Source organism: Bidens hawaiensis, unplaced genomic scaffold, assembly GCF_021521415.1.
Source record: "Bidens hawaiensis isolate Kalapana, Puna unplaced genomic scaffold, B.hawaiensis_p1.1 tig00009224_1, whole genome shotgun sequence".
Taxonomy (NCBI): Eukaryota; Viridiplantae; Streptophyta; class Magnoliopsida; order Asterales; family Asteraceae; genus Bidens; species Bidens hawaiensis.
Window position 1 is genome coordinate 185527 of NW_027491681.1, and position 20351 is coordinate 205877.

At 33.3% G+C, this 20351-nt stretch overlaps 2 protein-coding genes and 1 pseudogene across 3 annotated transcripts; all 3 read left to right on the forward strand.

The window, feature by feature from the left end:
- Positions 1-1458: 1458 nt before the first annotated feature.
- On the forward strand, positions 1459-2088 carry LOC143531754 (uncharacterized). Its single transcript, XM_077026990.1, has one exon. The coding sequence runs from the start codon at positions 1459-1461 to the stop codon at positions 2086-2088; it is 630 nt and encodes a 209-aa protein (XP_076883105.1).
- Positions 2089-5856: 3768 nt separating this feature from the next.
- Positions 5857-8394, forward strand: LOC143531696 (chaperone protein dnaJ 16-like). The gene is made up of 11 exons (XM_077026939.1): positions 5857-5960; positions 6079-6202; positions 6269-6351; positions 6438-6549; positions 6639-6743; positions 6819-6869; positions 6942-7031; positions 7111-7216; positions 7307-7455; positions 7526-7579; positions 7661-8394. Exons 2-11 carry the CDS (start codon positions 6122-6124, stop codon positions 7829-7831), a joined length of 1002 nt encoding a protein of 333 aa, XP_076883054.1. The 5' UTR covers positions 5857-5960; positions 6079-6121; the 3' UTR covers positions 7832-8394.
- Positions 8395-13874: 5480 nt separating this feature from the next.
- Positions 13875-15830, forward strand: LOC143531755 (IAA-amino acid hydrolase ILR1-like 4; annotated as a pseudogene). Its single transcript, XR_013135076.1, has 6 exons — positions 13875-13989; positions 14543-14568; positions 14636-14761; positions 14839-15153; positions 15257-15388; positions 15475-15830. The product of XR_013135076.1 is annotated as an IAA-amino acid hydrolase ILR1-like 4 (transcript).
- Positions 15831-20351: the final 4521 nt, after the last annotated feature.

The following is a 20351-nucleotide window of genomic DNA, read 5'->3' on the forward strand; positions in this document are numbered from 1 at the left end:
ACATGCTCGTAATATACGAGTTCAAAAGCTAGTTTGGTGATACAGATACATAATTTTCCAGATGAGAAACTATAAGATGATAACAAATCAGGCAGTTGATTACTTCCGGAACATCTAAAAAAATGATTTTGTATAGAAAAACCAATTGATAATAAAGACTTTAAAACCACATTTGACTTAAATATAGCATTGTGGGGGAATATATCCAAGATAGCGCAAGAGAATATTTAAAACTACAAGAATTAATCCACTGATCAGTTAGTCAACAAAAGTAATGCTAAAATATTAATATTAGTTAATAATAATATTTTAAAGCACTAGATTTGCTGCAGTTGAAGACTTCTTTCCTTCCAGGTGAATACAACCCCCACTTTCCTTAACTTTTGTTTTTCTTACAAAAATATTAAAATAATACTGCTCCAACTTTAAGGATGATGCATCATTACTACACTATTAAATAAATGAGTTATTTCCTTATGATGGTTTCCGTTAAAAATTTATTGTAAAACTTATTTTCAAACGATTTTGTACAAAAAGCCCTGTGAGAAAAACAAATAGCGGAAAAATGATTTTCAAATATTTCCAACAACTTTTTCTATAAATATCTGTTGTTGCGAAGTTCCTATCATTTTCTAAAAAAACCTATTTTATTAATTTTTTATTATTTTATTCTAGTTTACTACAACTTTTTAACAAAAGCATAACGCGATAGACAACACAAATAATTGTATATATAATAGTTTCTAATAGTTTTCCAACGAAAATTATTTAACATATTTGATACATGCATGTATATATTTTTTTTGTTGGAGAGTTAGCAACAATTTTTCATCGAAAAGTGGTGTTGTTACTATTTTGTTGCAATACTGTAGCAAAATCATGGCTAGTTTGTTTTGTTGGAAATTCGCCTGAAATTTGTTGGAATTACATTTTCTAGTGGTGACATGTGTCTGTGCGATCAACTCATGAGGGCATCCTATTGATAATGGTATAAAGTTCAAATCTTACAATGCAAAGGTTTGGTGGTGTTAAGAAGAAGTAATAGGTGTTAAAAAAATTAAGAGAAAATTGTTAGTGCACATAATAAATGTAGAAATTTATTTAAAACTAAAATAATACTTTAAAGTGGCATCAAACTCTTAAATTAAGGTATATATGTCTCCTACTTTAGGTGGAGGAAATCTTCAACAAATATTGCTTTTACACAAACTTCCCCTATCTTGACTATTTACCCTCTCTTTTCTTTCTTTTCTTTTCTTTTCTTTTATATATTTTTTCTCTACCTTGGGGTTGTTTAAAATAATTATACATGATGTACACACTTATTAAAAAAATAAAAGAGAAACAATGTTTTGAGTTTCTATAAAAGTAGACATGCCATACCCCATATTGGTACATCAGTTTCAAACTCTAGTTAGTTTGTAAGATATATATGTTAAATAATATTCAAGATATATAATGGAAAAAAATGTGTCTCATGATGTACCCTCCTCAACATGTGAAGAAAGAGATGCAAGTGATCAACACTCAACACAAACATATGCTGAGAAAAAACTCAAGTTATTCGGCTTTGAGCTGCATCCTTGCGACGAAAGCGTAGATTCTTCTTCATCACCAAGGACACAAAAGAATGATCAGCTTCCTACAAATTTGAAGAAATTCGAGTGCCAATATTGTTTCAAGGAGTACATAAACTCGCAAGCGTTGGGAGGGCATCAGAACGCGCACAAGAAAGAAAGATTGAAGAAAAAAAGGTTGCAATTACAAGCAAGAAGGGCAAGAATCAACTACTACCTCCAACCCTACATTCATTACAAACACGACCCTGAAAAATTCGAGTCTAATATTAGTTTTAGGCGGTATGATTATGATCATGATGATGATATGCAGTTGTCCTTCAGGGATTCATGCAGCTTCACTCTTACACATGTTGATAATAACACAAGATCAGGGAACGACTACATGATGAGGCCACTTGCCATCAAACCCTCTTCCTCTTCTCAACCAGTTGATCATTTAAATTTAAAACAAAAGTATGTTGGGACGTTGGATCTTCAATTGAGTTTGAGCTCCAAATCCATCATGTAACTCAAAAGTTAATCCATTTTCTCTCCAGAAACTTATATGTAATTATTAATTTGTTTTTGTAAGATCTAGCTTGATGAAGAAGAAAATCAATAACTAGAGCAGATTTTTGTTTTCCTTTTTTTTTTTTAATTTGTTATTAAATTAATTTGTATGGTGACCAACCTATAATTTTGTATTATTAATTTAATTATTGTAAGAAAGACTTATTTAAAATACTATATATACTTTTAATTAATTATATATGTTGCTTGATTACCATGGTTTGGTTTCTTAAGAAGGAATTGTCATGAATTATTGTTTACTATTTGCTCAATTTTAAATGATTTCTTCAGAGGTATATGCACACTTGTCTTTGTTTTTTTTTTTCAAGCATCAAACCAGCAAGAGTTGATTAAGTGTGACTAATAATAAATTCATCCATTACGTCCTTCTAGATAACTTAGAATTTATAATCATAAAAATATAATATATAGTAGTTGTGGAAAAGGAATAGATTAGCTAGGGCCTAGGGGGAAGACAACAATAGTTTAAATTCTTATAAAAAAGGGTTTAAACTTTAAATATATATATAGTTAATTTGCAAATTATGACGACTCTATTATATAATATATTAGGACAGAGCTCGTGTTTCATATAAATAAAAAATATAATAAAAATAAAAACTATTACTTAAATTCAATTATTTTATATAATAACTTTTATTTATGACTTTTTTAATAAGTTTTTTTTGATATATTATGCCCTATATTTTTAAGTTGAAAACCAAACGTTAGTGTTTGTTATATTTTAAAAATAAAACATTCATACCGATATTGCTATATTAAATATTGTGTGTATAAAAATGATATTTATAACAGAATGTTGTCACAGATTTAAAAAATAAATTCACAAAGACTAAGATTTTGTTGTAAAATAAAATAAATAAAAATATATTATATTTTAAAATAAAAATAGAAATGATGAACAATCATAATTTGTTATGTTTTGCGAATTATGAAAATGTTAACAATTAAATATAATTGTGGTTTTATGTTTGAAGAGAACTACATTTATATATGTGAAGTAAAAAAATTTAACATAGTATCACTTTATTGGAGTTGATAAGCACCTTTGGTTTGAAACATGAGGTATTAGGTTCGAAACCCATAACAAACGATAATTCATTTTTCAAAATTTTATAAATTCTTACGGATCATGAGTTATAATAAAAAGCCAGATAATAAGTCATGATATAATAAAAAATATTGACATGACATCTACTAAAACTTTTTGTTAAATGTCATGTGACACTTGTCTTGGTTGGATGCTATCAATGCATTATTGGTTTCTCAATGTTGACTAGTTCTTTATAAAAGATTGATCAAATGAAAATTATAATGTTTTTTATATCAAAATAAATATAGCAGCTACAATAATGTTACAGACGTATCCATGACGAAATTAGTTAATAGAGTAGGTAAACAAGAAAGTGATTTGAAGGTTTGAAACACAATGTGATAAAGACAGCGAGATTAAAGGCTTTTCAATCTTTAATTCCTCCGAAACCCATTTCTTTTTTCATTTTAAAGTTATCAACTTATCACCCATATTGATTTTTCTTTAAAACAAAACGGGTTAATGTCACAACCCGCCTCCGGGATCTTAACGTATGATCAACAATTGATACCAATTTAATTTTTTAATTCATCAAAGTCTGTTACGCAACGAAAAATGTTTTTGAATATAATATTTACTTTATATGATCATAGGGTATTAATCACCCATATCGTTTACATAATTTATTTGTTTAAAACAAGTTTATAATGATTCGGTTTACAAAACAGCCATCAGCTATACATTATGCCTGAGAATCTTCATTTCAACATCTATCATTGTATATATCCTCATTTCTAAGAATCTGAAAACACTTTTGAAAATATATAAGCTATGTGTTGGTTAATAACGTTGACTTGATTAAAAAATGCTTTCAAAATTTGTTAACATACAACAGCAATATCGTTCAACGATTCAGCAAATCTCAATCCCTTCTCATGTAAGCAAAACATGCGCAAAAACTACTTCAGGGACAATTATGCCGCATGGCAAGTATGACCGTGGTATGCTTAATACATATCACTCCCATGTTCATCAGAAAATATTTTGTTGTCAGATGTCCGTTGACGGCGCTGTCTTAACGGGTTTCTCATTCTTTAGACCCGAATTCACTGGTATGGGTCTCACCAAACCTAGTAAGCTCTTAAACGGATCATAACATCTCATTAAATTAACAATTAATCTCATCAAATATTTGATTTGAAAATCCTAAAAAATAGGGATATACTAGAAATTAATATCCAATTTTTAACACAAAAAATATATTATTTATAATTAAGAAACAATTTAATAGTAAAATAAATAAGCATGTCATGAGTCTCACCAAACCCAGATAGCTTTTAAACCGGGTTACAACATCTCATTAATTTGTGAAACTCTTTCATCATCAAACTCTAAGTATATTATTAACTTCTTTACAATAAATAAAATTAAAATATAAAGAATTATATAAATATTATAAGCGAATAATATAAAGCATCCACGTAATACGGGGAATCAAACCCAGTATTATCATACTCTTTTAATAAAAGAAAATAACTGTGACACGTGTCGCTTTTTGATTAAACCTCATATCTCTTTTCCCTCCAAAACTAAAATATTAATTGACCATAATATATGTCATAAATCTATAATTATTCACTTTCCTTTTACACCCTATTTATATTATGTTTATACATTTTTATAAAAATAAATATTAACATATTATGTATGTTACTATATATTTCAGAATATTTGGTGAAATAAAAAATATCAACAACAAACCATGTTTGTTAAAGATTGAAAAAAAATAAAATTTCAAATGTTATCATTAACATGTTATACTATATTGTTGAATATTATAAAAAAACAAAACTCAGAGGATATTATGGTCTCGTGGGATGATTAAGGGGTTGATTTCCCCATTCAAGTCTCCATTTACTCGTTGTGGTCATCATATGTTCGTTAGGGCATTCATTTGTTCGTTTGAAAAGTGTCGCTTCTGTTTTCACTGAATAGGGCTTGGTTTTGTTCGAAATTTTGTTGGATTTTTTTGGTTCGGTTTTGCTTTTTTTCATTTCGGTTGTTTTGGTATCTATTCGGTTTCAATGATTTTGGTTTCGATTTCTCAATTTCCATTAGGTTTCGTGGGTATTGTTTAACATAAAATTGAATGGAGCTTGTTTTAATCCATTTTAACCCATTCGAACCCATAACCAAAAGTCACTAGCATTTCTCTAACCCATTTTGACCTACTTGAAAAAATTTTTTAATCCATCCTAACTCATTCCAATTTTGAAAATTATCAATACTGACCCAAAACAACCCATTTGATTGTTTTGCCACCCGTACATGATATAGATGTAATACATTTTCTATAAACGTTATGTATTTTTATAATTTGGATAATTCCATGCTAAAAAACTAGTTATAATTATAATAGAATAGATGAAAAGAAACGAGTTCCAACTAATTTCCCCTCCATTTCTTGATTTCTAATTTGGTTTTCCAAGAAAAGAGAAGAAAGCTATCTATCATCTCCTCCAAATCAAAATCAAAATCAGTCTCCTTTCGAGGGTTTCTCCAAATAAATGTCCAGGCTTTCTTCTTATTCTTATTCTTGATCCTGTAACTTTTGGTTTATAAAGAATGCCGAGATCCAATAATAATAATAATAATAATAATAATAATAATAATAAAGGAGATAATCAATTAAGGAGAGACCCGTATGAGGTTCTTGGTGTTTCTGTCACCTCCACAGATCAACAAATCAAGACCGCTTACCGTAGATTGGCTTTGAAGTATTATTATCTTATATTCTTATCTATTGATATATATAAATGTTATGATTGACCTCAAGATTTCCTTTTTAGTTCATTTGTACGTTTTCTCTAATTAATTGATTATTCATTATGTTAGGTACCATCCTGACAAGAATGCAAATGACCCTAAATCAGCAGATATGTTTAAGGAGATCACTTATTCGTATAATATACTATCTGATCCCGATAAACGCAAACACTATGACACTGCTGGTTTTGAGGTCATCAATTCAATTATATATGTATATATGCTCACATTCACATCATAATCTTCATCTTCAACTCAGGCTATTGAAGCTGAAACCCAGGAATTGGAGCTTGATCTTTCTAATTTAGGAGCTATGAGTACCATGGTTGCTGCATTTTTCAGGTCTTTATTTTTTTTTAAGTCCTTGTGTGTTTGTTTTTTTCTTTAACTTCAAAAAAAAGCCTTTGAATTAAACGCACATGTGACAGCAAACTTGGAGTGCCAATAAAAACTCTTGTATCAGCAACCGTGTTAGAGGAGGCGATAAACGGTGCAGTCCCCACCCTTCCACTTGCTTTGGGGAAGCCTGTTTCCAGAAAGGTAGTTGTTTTTTTTTTTGCTTTCGCTTCCTTTATTTAATTTAATCGCGTGCGTGTGTATTTCATAAGACATCTCACATTTCTCAACAGGTTGAAAGGCAATGTGCTCATTTCTATTCTGTTAGAATAACAGAAAAGGAAGCACAGGCTGGAATAGTTTGCCGAGCACAATCATCGGAAAAAAGCAAGTTCAAGGTTTGTAAATATGTCTATTTTACTCATTAGCTAGTATCATCATAACTTAACAAGTAGGATACCTCTATTTTGTAGCTTTTATACTTTGAGCGCGATGAAAACGGTGGACTGAATCTCGCTCTGCAGGTACGCAGTGATTAAACTTGTTATGGTTTTTGTGGCCCTAAAAGTTAATAAGTTAAACTTTTTCCATTTCAGGAAGACAGTGCAAAAAAAGGAAAGGTGACAGCTGCTGGAATGTATTTCCTTGGCTTCCCAGTCTATAGATTGGATCAACAATCTAGCCTAGTGAGTACACATTACACACACAGTTATCTTACTTTTGTATCAACTTATTATCATCTTCTCTATGATGAGTGGGGTCCAGATGGCTAAGAAGGATCCGGATGCCGCTTTCTTTAAAAAGCTAGAAGGATTTGAGCCATGCGAGATTACCGAATTAAAAGCTGGTGTTCATACATTCGCTATTTACGGTTAGATTCATGATTTTTATTTGAAAGACTCTTATGTGTGCATATCTGACCCTCGCTATATACCTTTTGATTTTGATTTTTTTTGTGCAGGTGACAATTTCTTTAAAAGTGCTAGCTACACAATTGAAGTTCTTTCTACAGCTTCTTTTGTTAACGAAAAGGAGAATCTGCGCACGGTTGAAGCACATATTTCTTCAAAACGAACGGAAATCGCTAAATTTGAAACTGAATATAGACAGGTTTGGTTTAGACATTAGAGAATCCTTCATTTTAGTTTCATTAATAAAACTTACTGTTGTGCTTTCTTAGGTTCTTGAACAATTTACCGATATGACAAGCAGATATAGGCAAGAAATGCAAACGGTATGTGCATTTATATGGTTTATATTTGTAGATGAAGGAAGGGGCATATATATATATGATTCAATTCGATCTATGTTGTAGATTGAAGAGCTTCTTAAACAAAGAAACGAGATACACGCGTCATACACAACCGCCCCACGAATAGGTAGTATTAGAAGTAAAAAACGGGTTATTTTGAAAGACGATAAAAATTCATCAGGAGCAAAGAAGTGGTATAATATTCAGGCAAAGATGGACAAGAGGAAGCCTTGATCAATCCAGCTAATTAATACTCTAGTCTTGTTGGAAAATACAGAAAGATAAAGCTATGAGCTGGCTACGTCACGGGTCGAATATGAGCAGGTTTGTAAAAGCGGTTAATGCACAAGACTGGTCGGGTCGGGTCAGGTCGGGCTGGGCTGGGTGCATAGCTGCTAACACTGTATAATTCTTTTCCTTTTGTCATGTACGTGTTTTTGTTTTTGGTATTTCAAAACAATATATATGCAACTGTATATTATTAGACAAACTTAATGATTCATTCCAGTCACACCTTTCTTGAAGGCCTTAGTTTTTTTCTAGGTAAAGAATAAAGATACATACATGTCTTGAGTTATGAACTTCAAAATTATTTATTATGAAAATAATAAAAACTAGAGAAATTGGACAGAATGGAATTGATGTCTAGTATAATAACGACAACTGTCTCATTAACCGCCCATGTGACCACGTCTTTTTAGGTGGGAAAATAAGCCAAATATTGTTAATAATATTAACTAACACCTACAATCATTTTAAGACCATGTGGTATGGGCACGTGGAGATAGGTGTGACTATATATTTTCATGGTGCGGAACGTTGTGTCTGCTAGAGATAGATCGATCTCAACAACAAACCTCTTTCTTTCTAGCGAAACAAATCACTAACACATGGTGATTTTAATGTCATAAATGTCATTTTCGCGTATTGATTTTATTAAATGAATTTGTAATATTCATGGATATATCTTAGCAAGTGTAGACATTCTTCTGATCTTCTCTCTATCAAGTATCAACACAACTCCGCCACATTAATGTTTTCTTATTTCTATCTTAAACCTAAAGTGGTATAACCCATTCAAAAATATTTGGGTTTGGTATAACTCATACAAATATATGAGATGTTATAACCTGTTTTAAAATCTATTTTGGTGAGACATATGATCCGTTTATCTTTTTTATTATAAAATTGTTTTCTTAACTATTAATAAAAAAGTAGGATACTAATTTTTAGTATTTATATGATTTCATATCAAATATTTGGTGAGATTAATTTTTAATTTAATGAGATGTTATAATCCGTTTAAGGGCTATTTGAGCTTGATGAGACCTACACCCGTGAATTCAGGTCAAATACATGATAATCCTCCTCCTTCATTTACAAATAAAACAATTTGGTAGCTTGAGAGAATGTATGAAAGTTTCGTTTATATATATATAAGATATTTGTGGTTCATTCAACAATGGCTGCATGCGATTTGACCCAAATTTGATTTATCAATAGTTTTCATTGTAGAGATGAAGAAATTGTATCTATAATATATATATAAACGAAGATATAAAAATCCTACGTGTCGTGATGTGGTCGCTCCACTTTTTTTTTGAGTCACCATATTTGCTTGATTTTTAAATGGAGGTTTCTCATGCATTTGACCCGAATTCATGGGTATGGGTCTTACCAAACCTTAAACGGGTTATAACATCTCATTAAATTAAAAAATATTCACACCAAATTATTTATGTAAAAATCCTATAAAATAGGATATAATAAAAAAATAATATCTTATTTATTTTAAAAAAAGATATATATTATTTAAATTAAAAAACCAATCAGATAGTAAAAAAAATAAACGGGTCTTGGATCTAATCAAATCATAAGTATATTATTAATTTCATAAATATTATTTATAATTAAAAAATCAATTTCAAAGTAAAAAAATAAACGGGTCTTGGGTCTCATCAAAACCATATAGCTTTTAAACCGGGTTATAACATCTCATTTATTTGTGAAACAATTTATCATCAAACCATAAGTATATTATTAACTTGTATACAATAAAAAAATATAAATTAACAAAATAAATAAATATTAGAACAAACAATATAAAATAACCTCGTAATACGAAGGATAAAAACTAGTGTACAATAAATAAACTTAAAACACAACAAAACAAAACATAGATCCATGCGGCATGCCAATAAAATCGTGACATGGCGTCTACACACTAGTATATACAAGAAAATAAATTAACTTTTAGTTAATTTGACAGCTTTTAATACTTGGATTTGCTTTTAACGACACATAAATTTAACTAGTTTTTCGACATGGCGCAATGACAGCTGCAAAACCACAAAGTTGAAACTCGGGTATTGATAAAACTCAAGCGTTATGACGATGAGTTGACACAAATTCGGTCAGTATTGGGCTACTGGCTGCGTTCGTTTGGATATAGACATCATTAGGAAAATTTAAGCGTTAACCCAAAAATTGAATTCGTCAAATCAACATATAATAACATTAACATATAAGAAAACAAAATATTTAAGAGGACGTTTATTTGGTTGGTAAAATGGGTGGTGGTAGAACTCAAGCGTTGTCGGTCCTGAACATTGAGGTAGTAACTTGATACGAATTCGGTTGGTTTTGATTACATACGTTACGATACCGGAACTTAAAAACGAAAAAAAATATAAAAGTTGAGGTGAAGCAGAGACCAATTCATTTTTTTTTGGAGGTGGGGGGGTTCGGGAAACTTGAGAATTGGTAAAAGCCGAGTGTTGTCGGTCATGAGCTTTAAATAAGGCCTCAAGTCTGCGAGAACTCGATCGGTTTGTTTCAGGTCTGATATGATACCGGAACTAAAACAAATTTTTTTTTGATGTCTTGTCTGTTTCAACTACGTTTATTATGGTAACCTAACTAAAAAAATCACCAACCAATACGGTACTGCTAAGATGCCCAATAGGCTAGTTGCGGCACCAAAGTTCTTATATATTTAAACTAATAATAATAATAATAATAGTTACACAAAAACTAATTTCAAGAGTTGAAATTATAATCATAAAAGTTTATAAGATTGGTAAACCCGATATGGCTAAAAAAGCATGATTTTCAATATAATTATTGTACTAAAAATAAAAATGAAAGTGCTCTATCTTTATTTTAAAATAATTTAAAAGATTTTATTGAAAAGCATTTAGATTATTGTTGATGAATTTAATATCATACTATTTTGGTAATTAGTATTTAACTATTTACTTGTAAACCAAATGAGTTTAATGATACCATTGACTAACGAACCTTGGTGGGTCCTAGGCAACACCCTGGTAGGGTCAAGGGGTTGTCCCCTTGTGGGATTCAAGAGGCCTTCCCTACAATACATATTAGAATAAACTTGGTTACAAAGTATTTACGGCTAGCCTTCGTAACTCCTAATACTCATATTATGGACATTAGTAGTCTTAATTGTTCTATGGTAACAACTAATTTTTTCGAGTGGAGCAACTTTGTCTATTGATAGCACATGAGCTACGTAGCAAATGAAATATGGTAGCATCCTTGTACTTCGTTAGGATCTTAAAACTTAGGGGTCATAGAATTGTTGCCAGATAAATCAAGTTTCTGAGATACTTTACAACTGATGCAACTATAGCGGTTACACCTTAACTACCATAACTATTTATGAAATATTACAATGTTTCACCCCACTGTTGTAATGGTTCGATACCTATATAAAGAGATTATATAGTTTAATTTTAGTCAATCAATTTCATTCTACTTTTTAGAGAAGATGTTCCCGTTCTTATAAAAGAAAAAAGGATCACTTTCTATTTCATCCGATTATTGGTTTTGTTAAGCCAAATTCTCAACCCTAATACGTTCAGGGTTAACCTTAAAATGTTTAGGCTTAAAACCTAAAACGTTTAGGCCAAAAACCTAAAACGTTCAGGCTTAAATCCTGATACATTCAAGGTTAAAACTCATCACTCAAAACTCTAAATTGATCGATTGAAACTTCAAATTGATTATTAATTATATTTTTTTTTGATATAATTGTATTTATAATTTGTCAAAATAGCATAGACAATTACAGACTAACGGCAGATAGACGGGTAACAAGCTGCGCCGCTACCCCATTCTGAATAGCAAACCCTACCCTACTAAACACAACGTTACCCTTAGCATGAGCGGAGTTACTGCTGACCACCTGCTGAACCCGCTTAAGGAACTGAACCGCGTCAGGGCCGAGAGCTCCAAAGGTGTCAAAAGCAAACGGTACGAACACGTGCTGATTCTCAAGGCAAGCTTTCTCGTGCTTAGCTACTTTATCCGCCTCTGCCTTGTTTATCGCATGACCCACCACAAACCCGTGGTCCCGTAGCCCAACGAGGGGGGACACACCTGTCAAATCAACGCACGCGTGTTTACCTCCTTCCCATCCAAAAACAAGAATGTCAGCGTGTCGTAGGGTTGATCTCTCATCTAAAGGGTCAGTCAAGAAGTTCACCGGGGCTTCCTTTTTTGCTGAGATCCCGGCCCGATTAAGGACATCGTAAATCACATCTCGAACTATATCATGTCGATATTTAAAGCCCGGTAATTCTTTGCAATGGACTGCATGCTCCCCAAAAGAATCCAAACAAGCCTTCCAACATACGGGACACGGGTCATCAACCGGGAAAAGGGGTACCATCAGCCGGTATTTGAGGATAGCCCGATATTGCACTGCCGACATATGATTTAACCTTAATTAAATCAGTTAAGGTTATTCGATCAATTAGGTTTAGCAATTTCAATTTTAGTTTGTTAATTTGATCAACTGACATGTGAACAATGATTGATAGTCGAGACGGAAGAAGATGGCGTTCACGACGGCAGACGATGGTCGCGACGATGGACGGAGTCATTGAACGGTGACAGATTGTTGAATGGTGATGGTGAAGGTGGACGGAATCGATGGGAGCAAAGGTGGACAAAGCTCGGCCCACGTAGTTATGATTTTAGGTTAACGTGGTTAATGAAAGTCGAACTTTTAAAGTGTGATAAATGATTAATGTATCAGATCTTATATCATGTGTGTGTGTGAGGTGGATTGTGAAACTCGGTGTGAAATGTATCAAGTGGAATTAGATCTTTGATCAAGACAAATTAATGACTAAAATTAGACACTACAGTTTTGGTACCAACCGGTCTCTCCCCTTTCTTGCTATGTATGAGTATATCTAACATATTGTGCGGATGTTTTGGTGATTGGAAGGGCAGGAGGAAACAAGATTGTGTAGATCTTACTAGAGTGTCATGTCTTGTCAGGCTCAGGAATAACATGTTTGTTGCTAGGCAGACCATGTTGAAGACATGATAAGGAAAAATTGTTAAGCATAAGAAACTTGTGCTGATAAACAACATGTCTTCATCACTTTGTTTCTGATAGTCTTGTGTCCCTTTCCCCCGATGCTACTACGTTCCTGAAAAGAGTTTAACGTGTCATGCATTGTAATTAACTTATCGACGTCGAAGAACCATATCTTTGTTTTCAGTACGACTGATTATGTTATTCAAAAGGGGTTGCGACAGCTTATTGCCCGCTTACGAGCCCTTTCGGGTTTATTAACTATAATAGTTAAATTATCCATATATGACATATTGAAGGTTCGATCAATAAACTATAAATGAAACTTATACCCTACGGTAATATTATTTCAAAATATATATATATAGTGCATAATAACAACATATAAACATTTATTGGCATTATTCTGATCGCACTAAAGCTAGATTTCCTATTTAGATCTTGTCTTGTTCCTGAATTCATTCGCCAATAATCAAACTCAAAGTTAGTATGCATCTGTCACTCAAACTCTTGATTCCTCTAATTTATTTTCTTCTTCTACCTCCATCTTCTTATTCTTCTTCTTCAGATCAAACTATCCATCATGAAACCAGTTATTTAAACCCTTTTTTGCATCATAAAAATGATTCCCTCAAAGATTATATCCTAAAGCTGGCAAATCATGTGGACACAGCAGACTGGATCAAGAATATAAGAAGGGAGATTCATGAATATCCGGAACTCGCTTTCGAAGAAGTCCGAACAAGTTGGGTTATCCGGAGAGAACTTGAGAGTGGCGGATCCAGGAATTTTTTTTAGTTGGTTCCCTCTTAATTTATAAGGTGGTTCCTACGCGTCTTCTATATATCCGTACACTATTATTTCGAAACTCGGGTGGCTCCGGGGAACCACCCGTTTGTATGCTGGATCCGCCAATGAGTTGAGAAGATGAATATTGGGCACCGGTGGCCCGTGGCCAAGACCGGAGTAGTCGCCACGATTGGCACCGGTTCTCCGCCGTTTGTTGCACTTAGAGCAGACATGGATGCGTTGCCCATTCAGGGTTCTTTTGCTTGCTAGCTAGCTTCTTAATTTAAATTAATAATTTTTTAAAGTGGCCGGTATGTATGTGTGTTATTATAACATAAAAATTAATTACATCTTAATTACTGTATTGCTTCATGCAAAACGTGCGAGAGCTAGTTTTATCCATCAATAGTTCCTTTCTGGCAGGGTCCAGTTAGTTTGTACCCTTTTTTGATACTTAAAACATTCTAGCTTCTAAATTGTCTATAATTAATTTAGATCCTCTGACAGATCGATACAGGTTTTTATTGATGTAAAGACGGACGGATTACAAACCATCAACCTTGCGCTTATAGTCAATTTTACACCCTAGCTAATCAATTCTTTTTTGTGCAAAAAATGCAGCATTGCCCAACTCGTTGCAACTAATAATCGATAGACTTACGAATGGTGGTGTATCATTGTTTCTATTCTGAAAGCTACTTGACAAATTTTTGACTCAAAATCATTTGGATGGCATACAAAAATATACTATATAATATATGTCACTTTGCTTTCATCTTTATGTATAAGTTTACATGATCTCTTAGTTCTTGAAGTTTATTGTACGTTTCTTGTACAAGCATATTTTAGAAGCTAGTTCATTAAATTATAAAGCTGATCGATTGAGTAATGGTATATAGGAACTGGTTGAGTGGGAGCACAAAAGCAAAATTGATGGCAAAATGCATGCCTGTGGACATGATGCTCATGTTGCAATGCTTCTTGGTGCTGCTAAAATCTTGAAACAACTCGAGGACCAATTACAGGTAATTAATTAACTAATTACTAAATTACTCATAAATATGAAAGATTAATCAAACTTAATTAATTTTGATTAGTTTAGGGGACAGTGGTGTTGATATTTCAACCAGCAGAAGAAGTAGGTGAAGGAGCAAAAGAGATGATTAAACAAGGCGTTCTTGAAAACGTGGAAGCCATTTTTGGCCTGCATTTGGTCCTCAGCTCTGATTCTGGTGTCGTTGCAACGAGGCCAGGCGAATTCCTGGCGGGGTGTGGTTGTTTCAAGGCTGTGATCCATGGCAAAGGAGGTGATGCCTCCGTCCCTCAAGAATCTTTCGATCCCATTTTGGCTGTTTCGGCTTCTATAATCAGCTTACAACATATTGTTTCTCGAGAAGCCGATCCCTTAGATAGTCCTGTATGAAACCCTGAATTGATGATATATATATATATATATATATATATATATATATATATATGCATGTGATCATGTAATTTAAATTAAATGTTGTGACATGTAGGTGGTTTCGGTAGCAATGGTTGAAGGTGGAGATGGTGAGCTTAATGTGATTCCTGATTCGGTTTCCATTGCTGGTACTTATAGAGCTTTTAGCAAAAAGACCTTCTACGCGCTAGGAGAAAGAATACAACAGGTAACTAATTAACTATATATCTATATAGCTAGCTAGGTGAACCCTAAACCCTCAACCTTAAACCGTGACGGTTTATAAGTATACAGGTTATAAAAGCACAAGCATCTGTATACGGTTGTTCTTCTATGGTTGATCTAGAAGGACACGAATATCCAAGCGTCCCACCAACTGTGAACGACAAGAAGGTATACGAGCACGTGTTGGAAGTATCGCGTATGATTGTTGGCAAAGATAACATAGAAGCAAGCGCTCGCTTCATGGGAAGTGATTGGCCTTCAACTTGGAAAAGATTCCGGGTGCGTTGGCATTTCTCGGGATGCGAAATGCCAAGGGTGGCTTTGTCCATTCACCACACAGTCCATACTATACAGTTAATGAACAAGTGCTTCCTACAGGCTCTGCACTTCATGCGGCATTCGCGTATACATCCCTCCTAAAGTAAATCACTGATTCATAATTTCGATCAACTCCTAAATAATAATAATTTGTTGATATGTATTTATAATTAATGATCTTGTACGTTTGTGTATGTATGTTAGTTCAATTTACAAAAGGCGTATGTATATTGTGCATGTGTGACCCATTGAATACAATAATTAGTGAAAAACGCCAAGGACGATGATATGGTTGGGCCACCGAATAAAGCAGAGTAGGCCCACATAGGAATAACATTACCATGTGAATCGTGGGTCTTAACTGTATTTGGTAACATCATTGGTTAAATTTAGAAACCCGGCCATACATTGGTACATGAACATAAATCAATATCAATTATTAGCTGCTACTGGTCACCCAGCGAGTCACCTTGGATGGATTGGTCGTGATTATTTATCATACCGATCCTTCATCCCATCACTGGAAACTCCCACCACCCTTATAAAACCAACCATATGACCAGTTATTCATTTTCATTTTTCTTTTTATTGACCCATAAAGATACTCGGTTTCAACTTTTGATTCCAAAAATTAACGTAAAACAAAACATGACTAAAAAGTAAATATGTGACAATCGTCAATTTCAGGTTAACTCCGTTAACTCAACTCCGTCAATTCAAACTTAAGATCATTGAATCTATAACGCACACTTCATTACATTTAAACTAGGGTTTAAATGACGCTTAACACTTACTACATGTGTAGTCTTTCGGGATTTGCACCGAAACGCAAACGAGTTGACGCAAACGATTGATGATTAAACGAGAAACGTCAACATAATAATTATGTGATAATTATGTGTTAACATATGTGTTACTTGATTATATTGTGTGTAATGCTAGACAAGAAACAAGAACTAAATTAGTTTAAGCTAGGAAAAGTAATACTTAGAAGTGGAGGGGCCAAAGTGTAACATAGTATTCTATAAATATATCATTAACAACCAAACCCTAACTCATTATTATTCTTCTCCTTAACCCCGATCGGAAACCCAAGCCCCCTCCCCTTGGCTGCCGTCGACATACACTCACATATACACCATCAATTCAAGCTTGTGATTGAAGAATTAGGTGCTAGGAATGTATAATTGATTATCCTATACATCTTTATTACTTGATTTTGATGTTTAATGGGTTAATGGAAAACCCTAATGAGCCGATTTTGTGTGTGTGTATAGTTAATATGATTGTTGTTGAATTGTTAATGATATGATAACTAGAATTGTTATTGTTACATGCTAATTACTTGTGTCCTTAATTTGAGTTCAAACAAAAACCCTAATCATGTATGTAATGTGTAATTGATGTGCATGGATGGTGTTTATGGAGTCTAGAGTGTTATATGAATGCATGATAGTTCATAGATTGTTAATATGTTGAGTTTGGATGCAAACAGTTTCTGGACAGAATGTGTTATTGATGTTTAAGTGACTGTAAGAAGTGTAAATGTGAAAATTGGTTGAGATTATTGATACTACAGTAAACTAGGTTGAGTCTAGTTTCTAAAGAATATACACTTGTAATTTTTGGAGAAGTAGAAGTTAACTTTTATGATTTTACAAAAACGTTGTGCAAAGCTGAGCTGTTAGACCTGCTGTTAGGTTGTTTTGTAAATATTATATCTCATGAACTACGAGACCAATTGGGTTGGTTCCACTTCTGGAAGTTGACTTATTAAGTTAGGAACCTAACCCAAGTGGTCTTGCATTTATTGGATTTTTCGTTTAACGGGAATTGCAAATAACATTCTGTTGCGCATGAATTTGACTGTTATGAGTTTGCTGTAATGATTTGATGATGGTGAGAAAACTATGTGGAATAAAAATATAATAAAATATGTTCTGGAAACTTAAGACATATATGCTTCTGTGATGATTTTTGGTAAATTAATTGAGATGCTATGATCGGTGGAATAGTACAATCTTTCAAGTAGAATTTCTGTCTCGGTGAAACTAGCTGCTGAGTTTTGTGAAAATGCATGAAACATGATACTTGCTAATTTGTTATCGTGTTTTGACCAAATGCCCGTGAGGGGAATGAATGCAAGTTAATTGTCGTGTTTTGACCAAAATGCCCTTACGGGGAGTAATTGCTAGTGATGTACTTTATGAATACATGACACGTATATGATTGCTTACACATGTAATGTATCACAAATACACTTGTTAAAGTCACACACGATTCACAAACGAAACGTGAAACATGTTATGTGCATAGGTATTATGTGCCGGGTCTAGAGACTCGATAATATCCCGACACTTAGAAAAATCTCTTTGTTGTTTTAGAACGCTAGAGAGAGTTTTTCTGTGACGCGCATCTTGGTGATTTAATTTGGGAATTTCTTCGCAAACAGTGAGTTTCACTTTCCCCTTTTAAACTCTTTAAACGCTTTTCTCTTGGGGGAGATAACATACTCCGTAACGCATTTAAGATTTTGTTAATATAGATTATATATCACTTGTAAAGACTAAGTGGCAAACGCATAAACTAAAGTCCTTCATAACATCGAACCGGTTAATATTTGGATAATAGCGAGTCATTGTTGAGTAGTACTACTGGGTTTGACAAACCCCACCCAACGCTAAACTCGACTGGAGGTCGAGCGGGTGTAATCTTGGCTAAACACATACCATGGTCTGGATGACCTGGTGGCAAGGCAAATTGATAAACAGTCAGCTTCGGTGTCGAACACTTAGTGATACTTGTTTTATAGGCTAGCTACCTATAGATATATAATTGACATAACACTATCTGGTAACGCAAAACGCTGTAACGCAAAACGCTGTAACGCAAAACGCTGTACGCAAAACGTTGAACGCAAACGCTAAACATTTATTTTTTATATAAACTTGTGAACTCACCAACCTTGTGTTGACACTTTTAGTATGTTATTCTCAGGTAGTCGAGGCGGGCGCGCGGTTTAGGAACATGCATTGCTTGAAAACGCTTTTGTTATGCAAACTTACTTTTAACAGTTATCATTGGTTTTAAGTCGTCCTGCGTGACGCAACTTTTGGTTAAGGGTTTTTATGCTTCCGCATTTTATTACTCGTAAACGTTTTCATGGTTTTGAAACCTTTTTTTATGGTTTGATTATAACTAATGATTCCGATCATGTTAGTTCACACTCTCTGACGGTAAAACTCCGTTAGTGGATTTTGAGGGTGTGACAAAATATCAAGTCAGTTAGCATCAAAATGTTGGCCCACTCCTTTATTATTTTCTATATATAAGCTTATGAGAACTAAAGTATCAATCGTGTCAAAGTCTTTGACAGGTTCATAGCTTTTAGATTGACCGGTTGAATTCTTCAACCTAATCCAACTCACATAAATTCCTATTCGTGTGTTGCGACGATCTCATTTAAATAGGTTGTGTAAACCGATCTAAAACTTATTTTCTTCTTTTCGTGAATAGGTCGTATCAGGCATATCTGGTCCCTATTAATGTTTCATTGTTACCAATTTTGACGGTAATCAAATCTACTTCTAATAAAATCAGAGAAGTTTATGTATCTATGCAAAATTAATTTTTTTAGTGGACAATCTAAACTACTTTTAATAAAGATATTCACCTTATGACCTGAACACTCGAATTAAAAGCACCTTATAACACATTAAAATACCATTGAACAAAATGGCTTAACCTAATTTAATACCTAAGACCCATAGTATTAAAACCCAGCAGGTTCGAAATATGTGGGGGCTAGTCTAGGGTTAAGCCTACATGGCTATTCCTATAAGGCACTGGAAGCCTTCAGACTACGACATGTATCCTAGTGCGATGGCTGAAATCATCCATGCCAAAATTACGGACAAATAGTACACATTCACACATATTTTACGCACCCTATAATAAAATATGTAATTATATATAAATACATATGCACAAATATTACACAACATATAAAATAATTAGGCTACATAGTATGTAACGTGTATAAATAATAACACAACCTATAGTAATTATTATGATGATAATTACGCAACCTATATAACAATTACACAACCTATATATGTTTATAACTAGGCAACCAGCTAGCTTATTACGCGTGTTATCACAAGAAATGGATATCGACACTAGAGAACTTCTCTTAAACTTAAAGACAGGTTAATACCGATTCCAATCAATGCACTTGTTATGGATCGAGTGTCAAGATTACAGTCTTGTGATTACACAAGTATTAATGTGTGGTCCCAAATTTTTGCATGGTATAGAGTTCCACCGTCCAATTTTACCTAGCTCAGTGACATTCTAAATGCCCAAAAAATGTCCATCTCAAACCTACACTCGAAAGTGATGAAAATGATAATTGTGACCTCTTGTTTTCAAGGGTTAATCAATTTCGACCTCTAAATTCGCTCAATGACACTCTAAATGCCCCAAAAAGGTTTTCAAGGGTTTAGCAATCTCAACCTCTAAAATATGCGAAAATGGTCTCTTTGAAGAAAAGTAGTGTGAAGCTTCCGTTCCAAGAATGTTCATTTTGGTGTAATTTCTTGCTTGTTATTTTATGTCCTATCACGCTA

Excerpts from the sequence above, each read along its gene's own strand:
- LOC143531754 (XM_077026990.1), top strand. The coding sequence starts at position 1,459 with ATGGAAAAAAATGTGTCTCATGATGTACCCTCCTCAACATGTGAAGAA.
- LOC143531696 (XM_077026939.1), top strand. The coding sequence starts at position 6,122 with ATGTTTAAGGAGATCACTTATTCGTATAATATACTATCTGATCCCGAT. Across the intron at positions 6,203-6,268 it reads ATGACACTGCTGGTTTTGAG|GCTATTGAAGCTGAAACCCA; the intron begins GTCATCAATTCA and ends TCTTCAACTCAG. Across the intron at positions 6,352-6,437 it reads ATGGTTGCTGCATTTTTCAG|CAAACTTGGAGTGCCAATAA; the intron begins GTCTTTATTTTT and ends CACATGTGACAG.